The following is a 26,579-nucleotide window of genomic DNA, read 5'->3' as shown; positions in this document are numbered from 1 at the left end:
TGCAGGAGTTTGTAAACTTCTTTTCATGGCCAAATTGAAGCACTTTTTAAGGGCTTTCAGATCATTTTTTTCCATATATCCCACATCATCAAAAGAAAAAAATCTGGTGTAAATCATCTATTTTGCAGATCCACAAATAATAATAATAATAATAATAATGCATTTTATTTAAAAGCGCCTTTCAGGCATTCAATTAAAATTGACAGCATTGTGTAGCTTATATTTTCAGTTGCAGAAAGTTCTTCCCATTACAATTTACCACTGGGAAACATCACCTGCATTTTTTGCATGGCCCATAAAAATGTCCATAAATGATAGGGAAACCATTCCAGAATACAGATATTATAGAGCCCCATTTGTGTAGCATGCACCTGTACTCCTGGGCGCAACCCCTAGGGGGCGACAACGTTTCATAGGAGAATCCCATACAAAATCATACTAGCTGCTGTTAATGATGAGGGAAGAAATGCAATGGCAAAGCAAAGCCACCACAAATCAGTGTCAGCGTCATTTTTAAGAAGATTAGTTGAGAAACATGGCAACAATTGTAGGCATTTAAAAGCACTTCACCCAAAATTCAAGCATGTTTAATAATTAAAAACAGCATCAAAGTTCAAGCATTCAAGGATTTTTTAGCACACGTGCGAACCCTGTAAATGAAACTGTGTATTGTAAGTGTGCATTCACAATTGGGTATTTAATGTTTTCTCACCTTTTGCATATTTTTGGGGGCGAGATGGGTTTGAGGGAGAGTAACTCGTCTACTGAGCCATTAAATTTAACAGCAGCTAGTTTGAAAGGAGTCAAACGTTGCACATGATGCTGTTAGCCCTGCAGATTTATTATTAACAGAGGTTGATTTATGTATGCAAATGTTTTGACCAAATTTTGGTTCTGACGTCACTTCGTATCAATGTACTAACTGAATCCAGGTGAAAAGAGGAAAGTGTGTCTTCTGGCCTCTTTTAAAAATGTCGAAAAATTACTTTTTGTATATACTGGACTGTCTCAGAAAATTAGAATATTGTGATAAAGTTCTTTATTTTCTGTAATGCAATTAAAAAAACAAAAATGTTATACATTCTGGATTTATTACACATCAACTGAACTATTTCAAGCCTTTTATGATTTGAATATTGCTGATTTTGGCTTACAGCTGAAAAAAACTCAAAAATCCTATCTCAAAATATTAGAATACTTCCTCAGACCAAGTAAAAAAAATAATTTTATAACAGCAAAACTAAATCAAACATTTGAAAATGTCCATTGATGCACTCAGTACTTGGTTGGGAATCCTTTTGCACGGATTACTGCATCAATCCGGCGTGGCATGGAGGCAATCAGCCTGTGGCATTGCTGAGGTGTTATTGATGCCCAGGATGCTTCGATAGCGGCCTTCAGCTCATTTGCATTTGTAGGTCTGGTGTCTTTCATCTTCTTCTTAACTATACCCCACAAATTCTCGATGGGGTTCAGGTCAGGGGAATTAGCAGGCCAATCAAGGACAGTGATGCCATGGTCAGTGCACCAGTTACTGGTGGTTTTGGCACTGTGGGCAGGTGCCAGATCATGCTGGAAAATGAAATCCTCATCTCCATAGAGCTTTTCAGCAGATGGAAGCATGTAGTGCTCTAAAATCTCTTGGTACACAGTTGCATTTACTCTGGACTTGATGAAACACAGTGGACCAACACCAGCAGCTGACATGGCTCCCCAAACCATTGCTGACTGTGGGAACTTCACACTGGATTTCAAGCAACTTGGATTTTGCTCCTCTCCAGCCTTTCTCCAGACTCTGGCGCCTTGACTTCCAAATGAAATGCAAAACTTGCTTTCGTCTGAAAAGAGGACTTTGGACCACTCTGCAACTGTCCAGTGCTCCTTCTCATAGCCCAAGTCAGACGCTTCTTCCGTTGTCTTGAGTTCAGAAGTGGCTTGACCATGGGAATACGGCTATTGTAGCCCATTTCCCGGACACGTCTGTGAACTGTGGCTTTTGATACCTGGACTCCAGCTTCAGCCCACTGTCTTTGAAGCTCCCTCAAATTCTGGAAGCGGCTCTTCTTCACAATTTTGTTAAGGCTGCGGTCATCTCTCTTGGTTGTGCAGCGTTTCCGGCCACATTTTTCCCTTCCAACAGACTTTTTGTGTATATGCTTTGAAACTGCACTCTGTGAACAGCCTGCTCTTTGAGAAATGTCTTTTTGTGTCTTACCCTCCTGATGGAGGGTATCAATGATGGTCCTCTGGACAGCAGTCAGATCAGCAGTCTTCCCCATACTTGTGATTTAGTTTACTGAACCAAGCTGAGTGTTTTTAAGGCTCAGGAAACCCTCGCAAGGTGTTTCGAGTTAATTAGATGATTCAGGTGATTAGTTGAATAGCCTACTTGTATCCTTTTTCATGATATTCTAATATTTTGAGATAGGATTTTTGAGTTTTCTTAAGCTGTAAGCCAAATTCAGCAATATTAAAATAATAAAAGGCTTGAAATAGTTCAGTTGATGTGTAATGAATCCAGAATGTATGACATTTTTGTTTTTTTAATTGCATTACAGAAAATAAAGAACTTTATCACAATATTCTAATTTTCTGAGACAGTCCAGTAAATGCTTGCACTGTAAAATTTCAACCCCAAAAAATACATTGGCCCATTATTGTATATACATATACATACATACAAATGTATACATATAAAATAAAATGACTCTTACCTCTAATAGCATATGCCATAAAAGAATTTGACACAGCAATAAGCCTGCCGTAATGATATTTGTGCTCCCAGTCATATTTCGCAACAGGCTGAATCTTCACCTGTAAGGAAATGTAAATTCTGATTTAAAATGGATGTCTAGCATTATAAAACAATCCACACAGATTTAATGAGATATTCCAGCTGGTGTATCCTGGGATAAGAGGAAATAATGAGTACGTTTACATGGAGGCAATAGTCAAAATCCAGTATTCCGTTTACGTTAAGCAGACACAACGAGCATTGAAATCTATGTTCCGCCGCAAGTTGTCTTATTGAAATGGTTAGGTTAGTCCTTCCATTTTCCCTTCACCTGTGCATGTATACCCATTCATATAATCCGTTAGCTTGTGCGCGTTTCTGCTCAGGTGCAATTTCCCTCATCAAAGATATTCTGGTGCCGCAAGGAACTTTGGTTTTGTAGTACAGAGATAAATGTTACACGTCAAGTCTATGCTTCTGGGAAGCCACGTACAAGCACAATTTTTAATCGATGGGATGCAGCTATGGAGCACACTCTTGGAGAAAACGTGCTCGGTACACAGAGTTTATTTTGGTGATTGAAAAAAATGAAACCAGCCTTTATTTAATGTCAAAAGTTAAAAGCAGAATTGATTTCTACTTGTGTATTGACCGCTTCCGTTTGGTCCTTACAACCGGATTCCCTGCAAACGGTACGGGATGTTTGTTTGTCACTCGTCATGCAAACAAACCATTAGGATTTCACCAAATTTCTGAATTCTGATCCCAGTCAGACTAGTCCCTGTATTGAAGTTTATTCGCATGATATAAACAAATCTCTTGGTAGCACCATTATGAACAGTACTTGGTATTCCCAACTAGTCTATTGTCGAATAGTCATACTGTATTGATCTGAAAACATTCCTATATCAGTTGCAATGACTAAAATTACAGAGAAGCATGAACAGAAATGTCCAGGTCTTACCATATTACTGCCTCGAGCCTTGCTATGGATGCTTGATTCCTGACTTGCCACAATCTCCACATTGTTAGAGGTAATGGGGATACATGTAGATTGATCATCACCAGAAAGTTGTCTGAAAACAAAATAATCATTAAAATAGTAATTGAACGGTGAAATCCGAAACATATAATTTTTTTCATTGCATTATTATTACGACGTTGGCCAGTTTTATTAAGTAGATAGATAGGTACTTTATTCATCCCCACAGGGAAATTCACATTTCCAGCAGCATCCCTGAGCTGAGAACAATACAATAATAAAGCAAAAAGAATACAATATACAAATACGCAATGTGACGTGCAAATGCCCACTGTAGCGTGTTATATATAGAGTGTCTAGATAGTGCTACACAGAATACATATTGCAATAAAAAATACGGTAATATGCAATGTAGGGGGGTGTGGTTTAATGTGGGCCTTTACTCTGCCGGGTAGAGTTAAAGAGCCTCATGGCATGAGGAAGAAAAGATCTCTTCAGTCTGTCCGTAGTACAAGACAGTGACAGCAGTCTGTCGCTGAAACTCCTCTTCTGTCTGGAGATAATGCTGTGTAATGGATGCGATGGATTGTCCAATATTGACCGCAGCTTTTCCAGTGCCCGTCTCTCAGCTACTGGTACTACATTTTAATGTTTTTTTTTTTGTTTTTTGTTTTTGCTTTTTTTATCCTGATAGTGTTATCTTTTTTCTCACTTGTTTGACTTAAATGATAGGTGTTTTGTCAAGGGGTTCAAAGACCACAGAACCCCCTCTTTCCCTGGAGACATACTGCCAAACGTTCGAAGATGTTATGCTGCTGCTGTCCGGGTTGTTATCGGCGTACGGGTGGGGGTATTTTGGAAACAGGAGACGGACAGAACTGGGAAATACCTGGGGTCTGTTGGAAACTCTATTCTGAAGCTACGTGTTTGCCTGTGTGACTCCAATGCTTTGACTACCATCACACAAAGTTTAAAATATTTCTTGCACACAATCTTGCCTCGTACATATTACCTGGCACAGCTCTTATCCATGGTGAAAAATGTTCGATGGAGAGCTACTTCCCATTAAATTGACACTTTTCCATGGTCCAAAGTAAATGGTCGGTCAGAAGTTGCTATGTGTATTATGGGAAGACCTAAGACATGCATCGTCTCTGAAAGGCCCAATTGAAACCACATCGCCCTTTTGATAGTTCTGTGACTGTTGCCACGTGGTGTTGCCACAAAAGTCAGTGAATTATTAAAAAAGACAATTGATAAATGTAACTAAATCTTTTTTTTTTTCAAACAACTATGAATCTTGTTAATATGTTGACATTTTTTAATACTTTCGAAAATTGGATTTAAGACATTTGAATTCCAATTTAAGCCTCATCTTTAGAATAATGACTTCAATGCCTTTCAAGGCTTTTCAAGGATCTGCGGGAACCCTGACTTGACAACACCAAATTGTAGTAAATCTGATATTTCTGAACCATAAAAACACAAGGAATTCAACAGTATTTGATATGTTTAAATATATGTACTTACATTATCTGTACATCTTGAGCTATGATGTTAACTGTGGTTATAGGTCTGGTTGATTCTGATGTCAAATCGCCACTTCCAAGAAGACCGGCTGTTCCCATTAGTCCATTCAGTTCCCCATTGAAGGACAAACGTCTTGAACCATCACCTGAATCTACATCTGAGGAACAAAATTTGTTGACGTGAATTAAAGCAGGATCAGGGATAAATGGAGTGGGAGAAAAAAACATGCCAATTATTTAACATCATTCATAAAAACTTAGTTGAAAAGGACATTGTTTTCCGCAGATAAGCATAAGAAAATGGATGAATGGATGCACATCGTTTTCCAACAATAACATTGTGAACAAAAAGGCTTTTTACAATATTGGATAGTTTTACCCAGTGGTCTACAATACAATAGTTTTGTCAGACTGAGGCCAAAATGAGGTGTCATACAATTACACAATCACACTTGTTACGTCGCAATGTCCAGATTTTGGTTAGTCGTCCAGCCCTAGTACACGCTGCTATTTGCCGCTCCCAGAGTTTCTCAAACGTAAACTAACTGGCCATCTCTTAAAATATGCCTGGCAACCCAGTGTGCATGCATACTCCCAGCATGCTCTTTGTGTCACCGTCACAGTTCATAGATGAGGAGAAAGAGCGGTTCCGGCAAGATAGCGGGGAGGAGGACGCAGCGATCATTCCGTCAGCACTACTTAAAGACATATTAGCAAAATTCCATGGAGTCTTGGAATTCTTGAAAAGGAATCACCAGGAAAAAAGTGGAAAAAGTCTGCCTCGCAAAAGCAGATGTCATTGGATCAAGAAACGCAAGGCAAGAAGTTAAACGTTTTTGATTATCGTTTCCTTTTTTCTTTTTTTTTTACATTACAAACGCTCCCATACTTGCGGCCATTCGACTTGTGAAAAACGGTGGATACGAACATTTTTTTCGGGATGTCAAAAAAAATCTGGACATTGCTGTAAGTTTGATTTTGTATTGTGTGCACGTTTTTCCAAGTACAGGACAGTACTGTAGTGCTTTTTTCCACCGCATGGCGCTGTGAGAGGTCACCCAGCATCCACCCTGAAGAAGAAATCCGGCTTCTACTTCCTAGTTTGTGTGTAGACATACTAGGCGTACTGTATCCCTAGCGTGCTAAGATCTTCCACGTTTTTTTATATCTCGTGCATCCATTCTATATGGTTGGTGTAAAGTGTAAAGATGCGAGCAGTTTCCTCTGAAATAAAAGAGGAAGAAGAAAGCTTGATGCAGTTGAGAAAATGGTTGGATCGCTTTTTTTTTTCGTCCACTCTTTACCCATCTTCCAAAAGTAAGTTTAACACAACTTTATCTTTAGAGAGCAAATTATTTTAATTTTTATTTTGTAGTACAAAACAATACAGGTTACTTATACAAGCCTCAAACATGCAAAATATAGCACTGAAGCACCTTACAAACAAATTCAACTTACGAACGATCGTCCATAGGTATGGCAGCGTCTGTATGTGCCTCTTCTTTTATGTTCATTGTGCGGTAATCTAATTTTAACATGTATTCGTTTCATGTTCTGATGCTCTTTTATGATTTATTAAGACAATATATCATGCTGTACTTTTGCGCATTTATATTATATTCAAAACAAGTCTCTACTCAAGTTTTCGGGGGCGGCAGTGGCTCAGGAGGTAGAGCGCTCGTCTTGGGATCAAGAGATCGCAGTTCGAATCCCGGCTCCTCCGTGTTACATGTCGAAGTGTCCTTGGGTATGACACTGAACCCCTAATGCCCCCAATAAGCAGGTTAGCGCCTTACATGGCTGCATGGCCGCTATTGGGAAATGTGAAGCACACTGTAAAGCGCTTTGGGAAGTCATTGACTTGAAAAGCGCTATATAAATGCAGATCATTTCATTTCATTCAGGTTACGAAGATACTCCCAGAACCAATAAAATTTGAAATAGAGGTAGAGGTGTTAATTCAGTAAAACCTGATTATCTTTTAAATAAAAAAACGACATGAAACTGGTGCCGGGAGTTAATTTAAACTCTAAATTTTCGATGGCCTCGAGGTTTTCAATGAAAAACGTGTGTTTTGGCTCAAAAAAGGTTGTCAAACACTGCTCTAAGCTACAGTGATGCAAGTAAAACCAAACTAACATTGTATTTTGATTTACTAGGGCAATTTTTTAAATTCAGAACATTATTGATTTTCGCTTGCATATTGAATATACACAAGAGTGAATTATATGTTAAGATTGACTGACATTTTGCATTGAATCATTGTTAAGACCGCAGTTTAGTATGGTAAAATGAGGAGTTACATTATTTTCGTATTTCTAGCATCAATATCAATTCAATTATAAGCTGAAGCCTTTCCATATATTACAGGGAGTATTTTTTTTCCCTGCGACTGGCTGGCAATCAGTTCAGGGTGTCTCCTGCCCACTGCCCGAAGATAGCTGGGATGGGCTCCAGCACCCCTGCGACCCTACTGAGGATAAGCGGTGCACATAATGGATGTATGTTTTTTTCCCCTTAACAACAATAGTACACACCTGCTAAGCTTTTAACAGGAACGTAGACACACCAATTGAACTCACTATCAATTTAATCAGTTTAATTAATTAATACGTTTTCAAGGCTCAAGGTTCAACTTTACCATGCATGCATATTTACTGTCCAGAATAATAATTGTCAACAAAAAAAGCAGTAGAAGTTGCAGCTTCCGACTTAGCTAACACCAGAAACATAAGACGTTTTTGGAGCGAACTTGTCAGTGTGCTAAAAAGAAAAAAAGACCTTCCTATCGAATATCATCCCCAAATAAAGACAGTGTTACGATAATATTTGCATTTTGCCAAACTGCCATACTGTACTCGATATCAATACGGAAAGCTGGAGTTTGTAGCTTCTGCGGCCTATACTATATCGCCGCCACTTTGCATCCTCGGTCAAACTCACCGGTATTGTTACCATGACGGTCAAGCTTCAGGATGTCCCGGAGATGCTGTGTCGCGCCCTCAACGTCAATACTAGCGTTATACGCCATGGCCGAAGGAACAAATAAACAAACGGGTTCAATTAGGGCGGATAGGATATATACTGGTGACGCTCTCAATATTCACTACGTTCACCAGGAGCAACCGTTCAAACTTCCGGTGTGCTGGTTTTACCCTCCGACGAGGACTAGCACGTGATTAGAACTGTTCCGAATTTTTTTTGTACTAAGAAAATAAGACAATAAGTGAAGTCATGTGCAATGTTCCCTGTAATTTTCCACGGGTCTGAGCGTTCACACAAAGTCGGTGAGCAACGCTTGAAACAACAGTGAACAACCATAATCCCAAGTGTGGCAACCATAATCCCAAGTGTGGCAAGATAATTCATTATCAAACATGTCCAAAACTTGACATCACCTTACATTTTGCTGAGTTTCCGGCAATGCAAAATTATTTTTCTCTTTTGAATGTTTTTGAAAACTTTTGAAACCTATCCGCACTGATTGGGGTCTCTGTGACAGACCCCAATCAGTGCGGATAGGTCAGAACAGTTCAGATGTCATCTACCTCAGCACGGGCTCCCCCCAAGGCTGCGTCCTAAGCCCCTTGCTGTTCACCTTGATGACACACGACTGCGTCCCTAGGTCCGCCACAAACCACATCGTGAAGTATGCTGACGACACAACAGTGGTGGGCCTCATCAGGGATGACAACGACCTAGCCTACAGAGAGGAGGTGGAGCAGTTGGTGGGCTGGTGCAGGGACAACAGCCTGGTCCTGAATGTTGACAAAACTAAAGAGATCATTGTCGACTTTAGGAAAAACCAGCCCAACCATGCCCCACTTTGCATCAACAACAAGGCTGTGGAGGTTGTCAGCAGTATCAAGTTCCTAGGGGTGCACATTACAAACAAACTCACCTGGTCCGTGAACACTGCATCACTGGTTAAGAGGGCACAGCAGCGCCTGTACTTCCTGCGGAGGATGAGGAGAGCCCACCTGCCCCCACCCTCCCTCATCACATTCTACAGGGGCACCATAGAGAGTATCCTGACCAGCTGTATCTCTGTGTGGTGTGGAGGCTGCAGCGCTACCGACTGGGGTAGTGTGAGGAGGGTAACGAGGACAGCAGAGAAAATAATCGGGACTACACTTCCCTCCATTCAGGACATTGGCCAGAAGCGCTGCCTATCCCATGCTAAGAACATTACCGGGGACCCCTCTCACCCCCATCATGAACTGTTCACTCTGCTAGCCTCTGGGAAGAGGTTCTGCAGTGTGCGGTGCAGGACCACCAGGCTCCGCAATAGTCTAGTCCCCCTGGCCATTAGACTGTTAAATGGTCAATCTAACATATAGTTAACTTAAATCTAAACGGCTGCTAATCTGACTTTTTGCACTACTGGCAGTTTTTTATAGCTTGCCACTCATTGCACATTGCTCTCTGCACTATGGTAATTACAGCGTTATTGTTACAGTGTTAATGTTACTGTGTACCTGACTTGTTAACCTGACTGCCCATTTTGCACATCTGGTTAGCTACTCTTCTTGCACTATCGGCACTATGGTAAAATACTATACGTAGCCAATTACAATACAACTTTATTTATATCTGTACATTCAAGGAAACTGTGGGGGTCAGATGCATCGACATTTCGTTCTGTATACACGTGTACTAGAATGACAATAAAGTAGATCTGAATCTGAATCTGAATCTGAATGAATTGACTCATGTACTATTGCAAAGGTTGTACGGCCTACAAACGTCGTTTGTTCTTACAATACTTACACAAGATATCCATTTCTTTTTATTTCTTAACATATTTTGGCGCATAATATTAACATTTTTGGGGGCTTATTTAGTCGGTTGTAAGATACAGAACTGTACTTAATCACATTTTTAGTGGAAGTACAATGTTGGCAACAAGATTCATGTGATATAATTGGAAATTATTTGAATGCAACACAAACTTTTTCTTCTTTTTTCCGTGTTTTTTTTCTACTTTTTATTTAAATTCCTTTAAAAAAAAATCTCATTGTGTTTATTTTTTCCGAGCTGTTACTTTTTTCTTTTTGTTCTCTATTTACTTTTTTCCTACATTTCTTTCTTTTCTTTTTTTCTGGCTTTTTTCTACATTTTTCCTTCTTTTTTTCTCTTCCTTTTGTTTCTTTTTTTCTCAACTTTTTCATTTTGGTACTTTTTTCTTTTTTGTTCTATTCCCCCATTCCTTTAAGTCATTTTGTGCATAATTTTACATAATATTTGGTCATGTTGGGATTAAAGAAGCAAAAGCCACCCGAAGAGCCGTTTAGGACCCGAAAGAGTCCTTTTAGTGAGCCGAGCCGAAGAAGCCGGTTCTCGACAAACTCTACTAACTTTACTCAACTTCGTTTTACTTCGACTCGACTTCAAAATACCGCATTTAGGACACAACGTCAGGGGAACCCGTGTATTTTTACCTTCTTGCACTGTAATTTTGACCTAAGTCGCTTCTTAATTAGTAATTTTGAGCCCTCATTTTTGTGCGCTGGCGAGATTTTCTTGTGCGCTGAGAATGTGCGAGCAGTGCGCAATTGCGCACGCGCGCAGTTTAGAGGGAACACTGGTCATGTGATTCCCCAAATCAATTTTCTATACAAATGACACTTTGAAAAGCGGATAAACGCAATTCTAATTTCTTTCAAAGTTATTTTCATTGCTTGCAAGAGCTGACCTGGAAAACATTGACGTAACCAGCCCGTTTTGGGGGGTGCTCAAGCAACTCAGAATTCAACCCAAGTACCCCCAAAAATTATAGCCTTTTAAAAACTCCCTCTCCCCTAATAAGGGACAGGATAGGTTTGAATATGACTGAAAAACGCAAGTTTAATGTTTTCTAATTTTAAAGTAAACTAAAAAAAATGAACAAAACAGTGTCGGAAATACTCCACTGCTTTGAAATGGTTCAGTCCCTTTGATTCCTACCACTGCTTTCGATATTTGGTTTTGTATTATTACTGTAGTTCTATTTTTAAGTGTTTTTGTTTTTTGTAGAATTTCTGCTGTCACATTTTTGTAGTATTTGTGTATTTTTGTAGTATTACTGTAGTAATATTTTTATAGTAGTCTTGAAGTATTTCTGCAATAGTATTTTCGCATTATTTCCATATGCTGTAGTTGTATTTTTGGAGTATTTCTGTAGTCATAATTGTGTCGTATTTTTTTAGTATTACTGTGTTTTCTTTGTATTGTATTTCTGCAGTTGTATTTTTGTAGTATTTCAATTATAGAATCCAGTACATCCGTAGTATATTGTACTATTGCTCTAGCTGTATTTTTAGTATTACTGTACTTTTACTTTGTAGTATTTTGTAATATTTATACAGTAGTATTTATATCTTTTTTCCCCTGGTATATTTTTTTGTAATTTATCTGTAGTATATTTGTCCTAGTACTGTAGTAGTATTTTTGTTATTTTTCTGTCATAATACTTCTGAAGTAGTATTTCTGTAGTATTTCTGTTGGAATATTTATGTAGCAGTATTTTTGTATTTTAGTTTTACTGTAGTGTTTTTCGTGGAATTACTGTAGATGTATTTTTGAAGGAGTTCCATACTAGTATCTTTGTAGTATTTCTTTAGTACATTTTTAATATACTGTAGAGGTATTTTGTAGTAATTCTGTTGTAATATTTCTGTAATACTATTTATTATTACGTTGCTATTAGCCGCTCCTGTTTGTGAGCCGGCTCTCTTTAATGAGTTGAGCCTAAAAAGCCGGTTCTCTAAAAAGAATTGGACTTCCTTTCACTACATCAAACCGCTTGCTTCGTCTGCAACGAAAAAATACGATACCAAGATAGAGGCTTCCGCGGCGAACTCGTTTGACTTGATTGATCTGCCGTTTCGTGATAGTCTGTGTAATTGACAAATTTGCGTTTTTCCGTACAGATTTTCTCGTACGTCGTACACGTCTTAAAATGCATCATAAACGTACTTTGTACGGCAAAACCGTACATCTTGACAGGTATGTGAATCCATTCTTGGTCGCCGCCGCCATGTTTGTCTAGCATTTTGCTATGTTGCACACATTTGGCACTCATTTTTTTTTGCATTAGACAATAGAGTACCAATAGAGAGTCATCTAGTGGTCAAATATTAAATATTAAACATTGTACCTTCAATAAAACCTAGTTTAGTTCTTTCACCCGGAGAAAAAACATTTATTACTATTACCTTTGTTGTTGTTTGAGATACAAATTGAAGGAGGTTGGCGGGATGTAAATGAAAAAAATCCGACATTTCAAGTGTAACTTCTCTTAATTAGCTTCAGGGTAGATCTGGTTTGTTTACAACTTAGTCAAATGCCTTGCTTGAGTAGAGCTTTTTCAAGAAATGCTGGATGTGAACTTGTCCAGAATATACAAAACATCAACAGCCACGCATGTTTTCTTTCTGTTATTAATACAGATCAAAACCATTAGTAATGACAATAATCAGTTATCAGGATATGGAATCCTAACACTCACATGTTTGGAAAATCGGTTTTAATTAACACAATATAAAAAACATTTGAAAGGTGGGTCAGTTTCTAATTGGTTGAACTCCTCAAACCTATTTGGGATTTTTGACCTATCCTCAACAAGAAATTGGGTAGAAGTCGAGACTCAATACAGGGCCGCCCAATAGATACATTTCATTCTGAGTCTTCATATTTTCTGCCCAGCGGGTGGTCGTCATGTTGCGCGGCAGATATTTTCTGGTAATCTCATGATAAACTATTGATTTTGTCAGTGACTAAAGCGATGTGTGGTGTTCACTTATCCACTACACAGCATTATATCCAGACAGAAGAGCAGCTTCAGCGACAGACTGCTGTCACTGTCTTGTACCACGGACAGACTGAAGAGATCTTTTCTTTCTCATGCCATGAGGCTCTTTAACTCCACTCGGCGGAGTAAAGGCCCACATTAAACCACATCTCCTACATTGCATATTACCGTACTTTTATTGCAGTGCGTATTTTATGTTGCACTATTTAAATACTTTATACAACACGCTACAGTGGGTATTAGCACGTCACATTGGGTATTTGTATATTGTATTCCTGTTGCTTTATTGTATTGTTCTCAGCGCAGGGATGCTGCTGGAAATGTGAATTTCCCTGCGGGGATGAATAAAGTATCTATCTATCCATCTATCTAGAGTATAGGGGCACCATGTCCTGTGGTGTGTCTTGGGCAAGTACAGACTGCTGATACCCATTTCTCTCCCGGCAAATATGTTTCCACCCAGTCCCAAACCGGGGACCCTTTTCGTGTGAGAATGTGCACTATGGAATAACAAACTCCAAAACTTAAGACGCCACTCCAGTGCTGCTATACGTGCTTTATTTCTAGACATGAAATGATTTGCATTTATATAGCGCTTTTCAAGTCAATGACTTCCCAAAGCGCTTTACAATGTGCTCCACATTTCCCTTGTAGCCATGTAAGGCGCTAACCTGCTAATTGGGGGTATTAGGGGTTCAGTGTCTTATCCAAGGACACTTCGACATGTAACACGGACGAGCCGGGATTCGAACTGGGATCCCTTGATCCCAAGACGAGCGCTCTACCTCCTGAGCTACTGCCGCCCTATCTGCAAACTACAACACCCTTTCCATGGGCAAATTTATTCTGATTTTAGGGATCTTTAAAGGCAATTTCCCAATTTATCCGAGACGAAATCTAGTGTGAATGGTATATTTTGAAGAACCACAAATACAGTGAAGTTAATAGTCAGGACCAGTACAACTTGCTGTGGTTGACGGAGTATGAATTATAGTGTTTAGCTCAAGATCCTGAAGGCGAATGTCCGGCCATCAGTTCGTGCCCTTAAACTTAAATAATCCAGAACAACGTTCAGAAACACACCAGCAAGTCTACCTCTCAATGGCTCAAAACAAACAAAATGAAGGTTCTGGAGTGGCCAAGTCAAAGTCCAGTTTTATATCCAATGGGTAGTTCATGCTAGAAAACCCTCCTACATGGCAGATTTGAATCAGTTTTGTTCCAAAATTCCTCCAAACTGTTGTAACTCATTACCAATTATTGTATAAGTTTGATTTTTGTTATCCCTGACCCAACTCGCTATTAGGTTAACTTACTTTTTCACAGGTTTTGATGTATTGTGTCTTTAATAAATGCAATCAACATTTGAAAGCAGCATTTTGTATTTGAGTTTTCTCCGTGTGATATAAAATTGGTTTGATGATCTAAGTAGCATGCACCTGTCCTCTTGAGCATGACCCATAGTAACCGATGACGCCTCTTAGGACAATGCCATTAATCACGAATAAAGATAAAATGCAATGGCAAAGCAAAAACACTAGAAAGCGGTGTCTGTGTCATTTTAAAGCAGGCTTGTTGAGGAACATGGCAACAATTTCAAGAACTTCATCCAAAGCTCAATCCCCTTTTTAATCCTTGAAAAGACCGCGTTGAAAGTCAAGCATTTAAGGATTTCAAGCACCAGTACGAACCCTGCTATAAGCACTGAAAATATTGCTTACATTTGTGCGTGTTAAACATACTAATATGCAGACAACCTGACAGCATTTTGAAAAAAGATTTGCATTTTATTGTGATTATTGGCTGAAGCCATGTAAATTGCCAAACATTTCTGTGTAATAAAGTAAGTCAGTTGTTAATGTAGAATAGCACAGCAAATTCAAGCACTGTCTTAAATGAGTCTTTGGTGGGATGACAATAAGAATATGCCATTGAGCACTGTACAAAGAAAATGTAAAAATAAAAAAGGCAAAAAATGACTGATATGGCATCCAAACCAAACAATACTGAAATGATTTGAGCCAAACTATAACTAGATGAGAAAAAGTTCTACAAAAAAAGGAGTAGAATTGATTATTGATGTGGAGCAAAGTGAGTGTCTTGGATAGTGTCTGAAGAGTTCTCTGATACCAGCGAATTAAAAAAAAAAAAAAAAAGGGGGAAAAAAAAAACATACATTTGTTCGATCTAGGATAGCGTGGGCTCAGTGATTGACAAATTCTGCTGTTCACATATTTGTAAAACCGACAGAAGCGCACAGCAGAAGGGATATAGGAGTTTCCTCTTATCTCTCCAAGGCCAACTCTTTCCCAATTCAAAGAACTATTGTTTGCCCATGCCCACCAAAGTTAATAAAACTGTTTAGGCAAAGTTGTGGAGAGCCAGCCTGAACATTTCGTTGGTGCACACCCAGGCACTATTAATTTCCTTCAGCAGAAAAATTTGATGAAAACCCATGATTTGATCGTCGTCAGCCTGCAAAAAAAGACAAATAACCACACATCATTAGCACCACTTTGACTCATAAACGTGACTGAAATAAAACTTTAAAAAAAAAATATATATACATAAAAAAAAAAAATAATACATTTGGTTTGGCAAGTGGAACTGCAATAGTTAGGTCAAATTTGATCACACTGAAAATTTTACACATTTTTTCTAAAGGTATATCTAAGTTTTTCCAAAAGTGGCTATTTGAAAACAACAAGTGCACAGCTCTAAGACCTATGCAACCATGTATTTGACATTGGCCTTTATTAAGAGATTATGAGAGAGTCGTAAATGTTTCACTTCTCTTACAGAAGTCAATGACTGATTGTGCACACTCACCCATGATAATAACGCGTAAAACTGGATCTTGAGTTGCATTACGCACATTTTCGGCTTTGATTTGAATACACATTGCAAATGTGCATGCATTTATGTTGGGAATTTCAGTGGCTAACCAATTTGTCAATAATCAATTGAATCAGTCATTACTGGCTGATGATAATTAGAGCCAAAGTCATGCTTTTTTTTTTTTAAATACAGGCCCTTAAAGACTAATGCGGGCTGTGGACTGTCGAAATAAATCCTGCAATTTGTCAAGACTGGTGTCTATCACAAGTTCAAAGGCTTACGGCCGTAATAGAAATAAAGTCCGATTTAAAAAAAAAAATTAGGTGGCGAAACAGAGGGATTGCAACAAGGACCGTCTAACGATGCAGATATGCTTTTAGGCGGATTTTCTTTTCATTTCTCGGCATTATCATGTGTTGGTGGTGGAGGGGAGTAGTTATTGGTGAGCAATACATTCTGAGATGACCATCATATTTTGAATCCCAAAGGTTCAAGCTAACCAATGATATGTGGCATGACATATTTCAGTGACCGGTGACATCGTACAGACATGTATTTGTTTAAGTCAAGTCATGTTTATTTGCAGAGCCCTTAATGAGTCTCAAAGGGATGCAAAGACCACAGACTGCTGCAAACTACAGACTATTATTATTACACTATCTGATATTAAACCCTTCATGAAGGCAAAGGAAAAATTCAAAAATCTTAGCATGAGGAAAACGCAACCTTGAGAAGTGACCGCAATGGGGTAATTACAGTCCGTCTCAACATTAAAGCATTAAAATATCTGTTTGCAACAGTTACTAATTAAGTGAGCCAATAAAGCAAGTTGTACTTTTTGTAGCTAGTACTACATTAATGAAGTGTTTTTACCGAAAACTAATTTTGAAATCAGTATCATAGCCATAACATTTTCACAGGATTTAGTTAAAATCAAATAATGATAAAATGTACAGTTGTGTTAAAAAAATATTCACCCCCTACACTGGACAAGTGTTTATGCAAGTTTTATATCCTTTTTTATGTCATTTATGATCATATTAAATCATTAAATGTCAAATAAACTAATACAACTGTGATAACAAAATATTTTGGGGAATACTCTAATAAATGGACTTTCTGTGACTAACTCAGTGATGAAAGTATTCAACGCCCCCAGTCCACCACTCTTTGTAAGAGCGCTTTTAAAGTGTAGTCCAACAGCCGATGAAAACAGTAGATCTCTAAATGTGAATAGAACCCCAACGAGCAACAAATGAGCAGATTTAAAAGAACATAAGTGGATTGGTTCCCTGGGCAGTTGATATATTTGACACAAGGTGAAGTTTAATGAATGTTGAAAAAAGTTCAGAGAAGAGGTTCTTTCACTTGATTTGAAAGAATATTAATTAGAACTGAAAGCAAAGAAGCATTTCAAGTGACAACATTTCAAGAATACTCAAATAGCTCAAAGCTAGAGGCACAGTGGAAATGCAACTAGGGCGTGGTAGAAAAAGGTTCCTCTAAATGGTGTGTGAAAAAAGGGGAGAAAAATCCTCGTGTAAGAGCTAAGGAACTACAAGAGGACATGTCAGCAGGAGGCTTTCATGCAACAACGACTATGTGCAACCACCTGCTGTCTCTAAACCACAACTAGAGTTAATTTTGGTTAGCCAAAATCATGTGGACAAAACAGAAAGGTCTCTGTACTATTAAGACCAAACTGGATTTTTTCTTCTTCTTTTTTTAATGTAAGTCGTGCTCTAGAGTTGTTTCGCTTCTTCGGGTAAAGGGAATCTTCAGTGTGTGCAAAGTATTATTAATTTATTTCACAACCAGAAGATATCGGAAGCAAATGTCATCCAGTCAGTGACAAAATCGAGAGGGACGTTGGACCTTCCTACAGGACAATGACCACAAAATCTATCACAGCTTGGTTGCAAAAGGGTTGTAAGATTCTGGGGTGGCTAACACGGTCACCGGACTGAAATCCCATAGCAAATCTCTTAAGGGAATTGAAGAAGGTAGTTGGAGCATGCTAGTCAAATGTTCCTAAACTGGAGGCCTTTGCTCACAAGACAAGAGGGAAAAACCTGTAGGTCCCTGCAAGAAACTTTTGACAAGGTATGCCTCACATCTAAAGAATGTTATTGTTGCAAAAGGATGTTGCAATACCGTTTAATGTTATATATACCTAAGGGGTTGAATACTTGAAAGAAAGAAATCAAGGAAATGTCATTAATGTAAATATTACAACATTTTTGTAATATTTTCAGTTGTTTTGTGATTTTGATTTATCTTTGTTTAATTTGATTATAAACACGATAAAATGTTTAATTGCAAAAACATTAATCTACCGTGGGGGTTGAATAATTCTGAAAACAATTGTATGAAGGAATGACTGGATACATTTTATGTGGAGCACTTTGAATAACAAATATTTGTTATTTTTAGGAATAATATCACTTGGCAATTAAATATAAATATGAAATCTAAATACGTACGCAGATAATTTTGAATCTGTACCTGTACTTACTTTTAGCTGTCCCACAACCATACTCAGGACGCAGCGGTCTGTAGTTGGCTGGTGGTCATGTGCTGTTATAGTATGCCCTATTTGCTTGATGCCTAGATTCTTTCTCACACACACAAACACACACAAAATGAAAGGTTAATGCACAATACAGTTGAGAAGGGTTTGGTTATATATAGACATTAGCTTTGAGAGCCTGACAGCAATTTTTGCAGTCAAAAAGTTAAATAGCACAAAATGAAATATAGGATTGTAGAAAACAAACACACCTAAAAGCCAATGTTGTAGCCAATGTTGGCAAGACAATATTGGATTAAAGAAAAAAATGCCTACATCAATACTGATCAATACTTATAAAATGTATCATCTGTACATCATACTTGGCTGTTGTTGCCTATGAAAATGACAAAGCTGGTAGCTGGTCCCTTCCCAGAAAATAGTGCCATTTTATTGTATTATTTGCCAAAAGTATAGATGTGCACGTACATTTAGTGATGATCAATTATGGTTTTTGGGAGGGACTTTCATGTCACAGGTACAGGCAGCATTAACAGCCACTTCTCTTGTATTTTTTTAACCCTTCACAAGGAGCTAAACCAAAAGACTCACAGTAGTTTAAGTTTCTTTGCGTCATCATTAGCGATTAAATTAGCTGGAGACTCCAACATTGCCGTTATGAATAGAAACATACATATATTTGACCAGAAAAGCCTCTAAATGATGACCGGTTCATTAATTTTGCCTTAAGTCACTATAGAGATTTTGGAAAATACATACAAGAGTAATATAGAATCACTTAATGATTTGTACCTAGTCTTACACAGATGGTCAGTAGGGCCAAACGAACTAGTTACCTTGCTTGATCCATTTCCAGCCTTACTGGTGAAAGATCCGTTTGGGATCTTAGGACCTTCAGTTTTAAATATTATTAATATAATGCTATCCTCGGGTATTGTTCCGTTAGCCTTCAAGTCTGTCTTTGAGACATTTTTGTGATTGAGGGATATACAAATAAATGTGATTTGACTATTTGATAACAGAAGAAAGCTGCTAGGATTGTACATAATGCTGATATTAAGAACATAAAAACTCTTTCATAAAATCCAACATGTTAAAATTCAAAGATATGGTAAGTAGGCGGACCAAAAAGAAATGTTGAAAGAACTCATCTACAAGATGGAAGGATACTCTTGAGACCTTTTGGGTCTGTGTGAGAGAGACCAGATGGAAAAACATTGCAGAAATGACAACTAATGAGCGCCATGTTTTCTACTATAGTAGAGAAGCCAACAAGCACATGTATGTGGGATTCCTGGTGCACAATAACCTCAAGGCCCCTAAAATAGGATGTTGCCCAATATCAAGCGGTTTCATCAAAATACGTCTCACTGCCTCACCATTCAACATCACAGTCATTCAGGCCTATGCACCAACCTTAGAACACAGTGACGAATAAACTGAGGACTTTTATGCCCAGGTTCAAGACATCTTAGACAAAGCACAAAGAAAGATATCCTCCTGCAAAGTGACTGGAACACCCAAATTGGGGTGAATGCTCAGAGGCTGTAGGAAAACATGTGGAACAAGCTCTAACCTACAAACCAATGAGAGGACAACAGCTTCTTGAACTAGCTAGATACAACAACTACGTGCTGGGAAACACTCTCACTTTATGACAATGACAACAGTGCAGTACTCATCAATGGTACCATTGGAGCGTGGTTTTAAACCACTGTTGGTAAGACAAAGCTGCATTCTCTCTTCTACATCTTTCTGGAGAGGAACATGTAACTTCTGAAGCAACATGAAGATACAGTCAGTATTGGGGGACACAACACCATTAACCTCTTTTTTTGCCAATTATATTGCCGCATTGGCAGGAGACGAAAGGGAACTCAGAGATCTGGTAAATCCCTTTAGCAAGGCATCAACCCAGGAAAAAAGGATATCAACGAAGGAAAAAAGTAATGATCAACAATCCTCAAGGAATCAACACAAACATCACCATAAACCACAGAGAGCTAGAATGTGTCACCATATTCAAATATATTGGAGCTGACATATCAGAAACAGAAATCATGGCCAGAATAGCTCAAACCACAGCCGCACTTGCCAGACTTAAAACCATGGGGAGGGACAAGAACTTAAGCCGGGAAATCAAAGATCAGAGTCATGCAAGCGCTTGTTACTTTCATCTTCCTCTACACTTGCGGGACATTGACTCTGACAGCAAAACTGGAAAAGAAAATCCAGGCCATAGATGCGATGATGAAGGAAACTTCTAAGCACCAGCTACTTAGCCCGTGACCGCAACACCAACAGAGGGCACATTGGACCCTACGAGAGAACTATAGTCAACTGTGCGCAGACTGAAACTTCAGTGGTATGGTCACCAAGATAATTCTCCATGACACAGTCCAAGGGGGCAGGAGGAGAGGAAGACCGAAAAATAATTGGGCCGACAACATTAAGGAATGGAGTGGTGCCAACTTTGCCATAACCCAAGAACAGGCCAGGGACAGTCAACAGTGGGGAAGGCTATCCAGAATTGCATCCACATTGGTGCCCCTATGCGATTAAGCGATTCATGAACTGTGAGGCGCTAAAAAATACACCATGTCCTTTTAGCAGCTATGATTGAATTATCATCATATATACATGATCAAATATACTTACCAAGAGTTTCTTGGTAATTGCTTCCTTTCCGACGATTTTCTCCCCTTCCCAGGTTAGTAATGACTCTGCAATCTGTGTGGCAGACAAAGTTTTAGATGGGAGTTTATGAACAGAAACCATATACACTTTGTGCGACAGAAGCTCTAACTGTACAAAGAAATCAGCACAATTCAAACCATAAATTTAGAGACAAAATTTCACTTACATACAGATCAGCCAGTTTTGCTCTGTCATTTTGAAATAACTGGTAATAGTGTTGCACAAAACTAGTGCCTATCTGCTCCCACAACGGCGTTCCCTGCATCCTGAATAGCGCTGCATGCGAAACAACAAAGAAAAAAAAAATTAAGTTCAATCAGATCACGCAAAACAATCAAAATCATGTACAATGAGATGGGACTTCTGCCACAATTAATTTTGAACTTAAGTAGTGGGAAAATGTACCATCCTAAAAAGTTATATATATAAAATACCTGAGCAATGAATTGTTAATTCTATAAAGATTGACATTTAACGGCGGCCTGACTATATAAAAAAGCAAAATCAACGTTAGCCAGAAACGACAATTTTTGGATAACAAAAAAAACGTAAAATTGACCTCGAGCCGAAGGTTGCCTTCAACCACAGGTCTACTCAGTGGCTCATTTACCTGTGGGCTGATAAAAAGTGTTGGTGGCTAAAACCAAACTTTGGCAGGGATGTTACCTTCTAGATTTTAAATTTCTGACACCTTAAGTTTTTGTTTTTAGCTGTAGCTAGCATGTTCTCTATTCAACATTAGTCCAAACAAATAGGGATTTTAGTTGCACGAACATCAAATTGAGATAAGGACGGAGGAGACCAAAAAGCAAAGAAAGGCCTTCTCAGATTATTATGCTACATATTTTGTAGGTATAAATTGTTCATTAATGACAGCATTCGTTATCCCACAAGCTGTGGCATATCTAATAAGATAGTGAAAAAGTATTCCAAAAAAACACGCATACAAACACACATTACTGGGTAAAATACTGTTGACTGTTACAACATTCTATAGAGGCCTAATAAAGCATGTTTATTCCATTTGCAGATTTCGGACAGCGAATTTCACCCAAAAATATATAACGAGATATTTCCAGTTAGCATATATTTTTCAGAGTTGAATAAATTGTAGTGGAAAGTAATTCATTTTTTGAAAAACTGTACAGTTAATAAACATTACAAGACAATAAATCTTAGTGAAGGAAAGAACAAACCTTGAGGATTGTTTTATAGTTGAACCCTACACCCCTAAATCACTATTGAAATCTAATTGTGAGCCTTTGAAAGATCCCCAACCCTACAGCTAAGGCACTTTTTATGCCATTAATTTACTAGTCAGGCAGCACGGCGGTGCAGTGGTTAGCGCGTGTGCGGCACAGTTCTGAGGTGGAGTGATAGATAGATAGATACTTGATTCATCCCCGGAGGGAAATTCACATTTCCAGCAGCAGCATCCCTGAGCTGAGAACAATACAATAATAAAGCAAAAATAATACAATATAGTGTGACGTGCAAATGCCCACTGTAGCGTGTTATATAGAATATCTAAATAGTGCTACACAGAATACATATTGCAATAAAATTCGGTAATATGCAATGTAGGTGGTGTGGTTTAATGTGGGCTTTTACTCTGCCGGGTAGAGTTAAAGAGCCTCATGGCATGAGGAAGAAAAGATCTCTTCAGTCTGTCCGTAGTACAAGACAGTGACAGCAGTCTGTCGCTGAAACTGCTCTTCTGTCTGGAGATAATGCTGTGTAGTGGATGCGATGGATTGTCCATGATTGACCGCAGCTTTTCCAGTGCCCGTCTCTCAGCTACTGTTGTTAGGCTGTCCAGCTCTTTGCCCACAACAGAGCTCGCTTTCCTAGCCAGTTTATTGAGACGAGAGGCATCCTTCTTCTTGACGCTGCCTCCCCAACACGCTGTCGCATAGAAGAGGGCGCTTGCCACTACTGTCTCATAGAATATTTTCAGGAGCTTTTTGCAGATTTTGAAGGAGGCCAGCCTTCTGAGGAAGTAAAGTCGGCTTTGCCCTTTCCTACATAGAGCTTCTGTGTTGGCAGTGTGTGGAGATTGCATGTTCTGCATGTTTCCTCCGGGCACTCCGGTTTCCTCGCACATTCCAAAAACATGCATGTCAGGTTAATTGGCCAGTCTAAATTGCCCCTAGGTGTGAGTGAGTTAGTTGTCTGTTTCAATGTGCCCTGCGACTGGTTGACAACGAGTTCAGGGTGTCCCCAGCCTACTGCCCGAAGATAGCTGGGATGAGCTCCAGCATCCCCGCGACCCTACTGAGGATAAGCGGTGCAGATAATGGATGGATGGATTTACTAGTCCAACCAAATGGGAGGTTTTTTTTCCTAACCATGTCACCCCTAAGCTAAATTTGACACCCCTGCCCTACACCATACAGCAACATCTAGTGGTCAAAAGCTTTTGCAAAACGTTCAGACGACAGTGGATGCCTAAATCACGAGACTCCGGAACAAACATGCAGGACCCTGTTAAACCAGTAAGCACTCTCAAATTTTCATTTTGAACTTTAATTCCAGCCTCCATGCAGCTATACAATGCAACCTCTTTGATGGGGCGTCTCAAATTATGAAATTCCTAAAACTACACGTATATTAAAAAATGTTTACATGATAGTAGACGAGATTTCGCTTGTTATACATTGTGTTTAATTGAAATTAAGTATTTGAAAGCCACTAGGCAGTACACGCTGGTGCTTTAAAGTATTGAAAATTACGACACATAATCTTGATTGACCACTGTGATAAACTACTACATGGGGGTGGCTTTGCCGCTTTAGACACATCTCATATTTTTAAAATGTGCACATAGTAGTTGAAGACAAGACTCGACTATCGAGTTTAACAAGTAATATTTCCTCTTGCTCTATACGAGAGTTAGGGCGACGGACAGTCAAGTTATTTTTATCATTCATGGCAATTGGCGGACATGCGTGACGCCTTGCTACAGCTTCTTTGAGTTTAGCTGGAGCTCAGACTAGCCAACGATGTTGAGCGCTATTCTAGCATAAAAATGCTATACCATGTTCCAATCCCTTTTTATTTTACGTAACACGGTGTACCTTCATTTTAACTAACTGTGGAGTTTATTGACCACTTCACTGGTTTCTAAAAATATTACTCCCCGTACTATTAATGTCTTCGGTGGGCTAGCCCGCACCACTTCTGCACTGGTTAGCTAGCTAGCTTGCTATACAACATAGGCGTGGCCAATTCTCCCAGGAAATCAGTTAAATTGGCAGTCGATCAATGCCTTCTATTTTTAAAGATATATTAAATGTTTTTTTTCTTCCATTTTGGCCATTGATCCTTACCTCCCAAACCCCGGCCGGGTACAGATGACACTACAGTGGCGCGTCGGTTACGTACCACGCACGTATTGAAAGAATTCCGTCACTCGGCCCGGCGGATTGTGGGTAATGTAGTATTTAAAGCAAACGAAAAGGAATGCCTCGATATTACGATGAACATGGACGAAATAGAGAAACTTTGGCTAACACAAAAATAACAACCGAGACACAAATATGTTGTTGATGATTTTTATTTGGATTTCTCAACTTCTATTGTTGTTTTGAAGTTCATAGTCCATATTTTAACACTCCAGAGGGTCATCAAAACAGCCCAGAAAATTGTCGGTTGCTCTCTGCCCAGTCTGGAGGACATTGCCTGCTCTCGCTACCTCAGCAGAGCAGAAAACATCCTCAAGGACTTTTATCACCCCGGCCACCACCTCTTCGACCTTCTGCCTTCGGGCAAGCGCTACAGGTCACACAAAACAAAAAAATACAGACTCAGAGACAGTTTCTTCCCCAGAGCTATTACCACCCTAAACAGACACCGCACAAAAAACTGAAAAACTCTTGCAAAAACACTACCTCATACAAACGTAAAACAGTACTCATGTCTATGTCTCTTGCACATGTTGACTGCACTGTTTACTGCTCACCTTGCACAATGTTGACTATTCTTTTTTGCACTATGATGACTATTTTTGCACCAAATGCATATTGCACAAACCCTTACGATACCAAACTGTATGTGACATCCTACATGCTGACATTTCTTGTTTAAATATTGTGTAAATTATAACTATAACCTCATCCTCCTTGTTTTATAACCTTATCTTCTCTGTTCCTTCATCTTAATGTTTTTTACCTCACTGTGAATGTGTGAAACTGGAGTGTCATGCCCAATTTCGTGCTCACAATATGTTAACCCATTTTGTAACAATGACAATAAAGGTATATTCTATTCTATTCTATTCTATTCTATTCTATTCAATATTTGATTCAGATTCAGATTCAGATATACTTTATTGTCATTCTAGTACACGTGTATACAGAACGAAATGTCGATACATCTTGAACTACACATTATAGCTTATATCAGTTCACTTTTTTCTTTTGACTATTGTAATGTGTACATTTAAGGTGTTTTTGATTTTTTGTTTTGAAAAGTATCATGGTTCAAAACAAAAAACATTTAATTTGAGCAAAGAAGGTAAGCTTTAGGCATAAAACGGACATTGCGCCAAACTTTGGGGAACCCCTTAGACCCCAAGACGTAGAGCATAATAGCAGCCGATTTTATCCTGATGGTAAGATGGTGCCATAATTGATAGTCTTTGAAAATCTTGATAGGATCTTCGTGTATTAAGGTTTGCAAATGACATTTGACATGTAATTCTAGTCAGCATTTATTTAAATAAGAATGTATGTAATATATTTCTGGTGTATTATATGTAATTCACATGCATAAGACAACTATTAGTTGTACTCTGCATACATTTTCCCTATTTGGAAGATTGGCAAGAAGAAAGTTTTTATGAAAGAGAGCCATTAAAAGGCCCATTTCGAGTTTGCAAGAAGCCACATAGGAGACACAAATAACACGTAAAACAAGGAGCTCTGGTCAGATGAGAGCAAAATCAACTTTTTGGGCTGAATGCAAAACATTACATTTGGTGTAAGAGTAACACTGCACTGAAAAAATATCCCCACTGCCGAACATGGCGGTGGCTTTATCATGATCCGGGGTTGCTATTCTTCAGCAGGGACTGAGAAGATAGTTAGAGTTGATGGGAAGATACATGGAGCCAAACACAGGGTGATTCTGTCAGCAAATCATTTGGAGCCTTCAAGAGACCTGAGAATGGGGCGCACATTCATCTTCCAGAAGGACAACGGCCCTAAACATAAAGCATCATTTACAATGGAATGGTTTAAAACTAACAATATTAAGGTTTTAGAATGGCCAGGCAAAAGTGCATGCCTCGATCCAATAGAGCATTTGTGGAAACATCTGAAAAATGCAGTGCACAAACAATCACCATCAAACTTTTAGGCACTTTAGTTGTTTCGAGGGAAGAAGGGGCAGATATTTCTGTTTCAAGATATACAAGACTTACAGGGACAATACCCAAAAAGGGTAGTGGCTGTGATGGCAGCAAAAAGATTATGTTC

General features: G+C 38.8%; 2 protein-coding genes across 2 annotated transcripts in view; both read right to left on the bottom strand.

The window, feature by feature from the left end:
- Positions 1-8,378, bottom strand: part of edc4 (enhancer of mRNA decapping 4) — a 32,458-nt gene extending 24,080 nt beyond the window's left edge. The window contains exons 1-4 of the mRNA XM_088339661.1: positions 8,189-8,378; positions 5,247-5,403; positions 3,699-3,810; positions 2,715-2,814 (exon numbers count right to left, since the gene is read on the bottom strand). Of these exons, the coding sequence (XP_088195787.1) occupies positions 2,715-2,814; positions 3,699-3,810; positions 5,247-5,403; positions 8,189-8,276 (457 nt within the window). The 5' untranslated portion in view covers positions 8,277-8,378. The remainder of the gene's footprint in view (positions 1-2,714; positions 2,815-3,698; positions 3,811-5,246; positions 5,404-8,188) is intronic.
- Positions 8,379-14,803: 6,425 nt separating this feature from the next.
- nutf2 (nuclear transport factor 2) lies at positions 14,804-24,533 on the bottom strand. The gene is made up of 5 exons (XM_088339659.1): positions 24,432-24,533; positions 21,269-21,378; positions 21,064-21,135; positions 18,391-18,489; positions 14,804-15,512 (listed from the first exon to the last, which is right to left on the bottom strand). Exons 2-5 carry the CDS (start codon positions 21,365-21,367, stop codon positions 15,399-15,401), a joined length of 384 nt encoding a protein of 127 aa, XP_088195785.1. The 5' UTR covers positions 21,368-21,378; positions 24,432-24,533; the 3' UTR covers positions 14,804-15,398.
- Positions 24,534-26,579: the final 2,046 nt, after the last annotated feature.

Source organism: Urocampus carinirostris, chromosome 7, assembly GCF_059441175.1.
Source record: "Urocampus carinirostris isolate Australia breed hairy pipefish chromosome 7, RoL_Ucar_1.0, whole genome shotgun sequence".
Classification (NCBI taxonomy): Eukaryota; Metazoa; Chordata; class Actinopteri; order Syngnathiformes; family Syngnathidae; genus Urocampus; species Urocampus carinirostris.
Note: the sequence above shows the minus strand (reverse complement) of the source record. Positions and strands in the feature narration are given on the sequence as shown.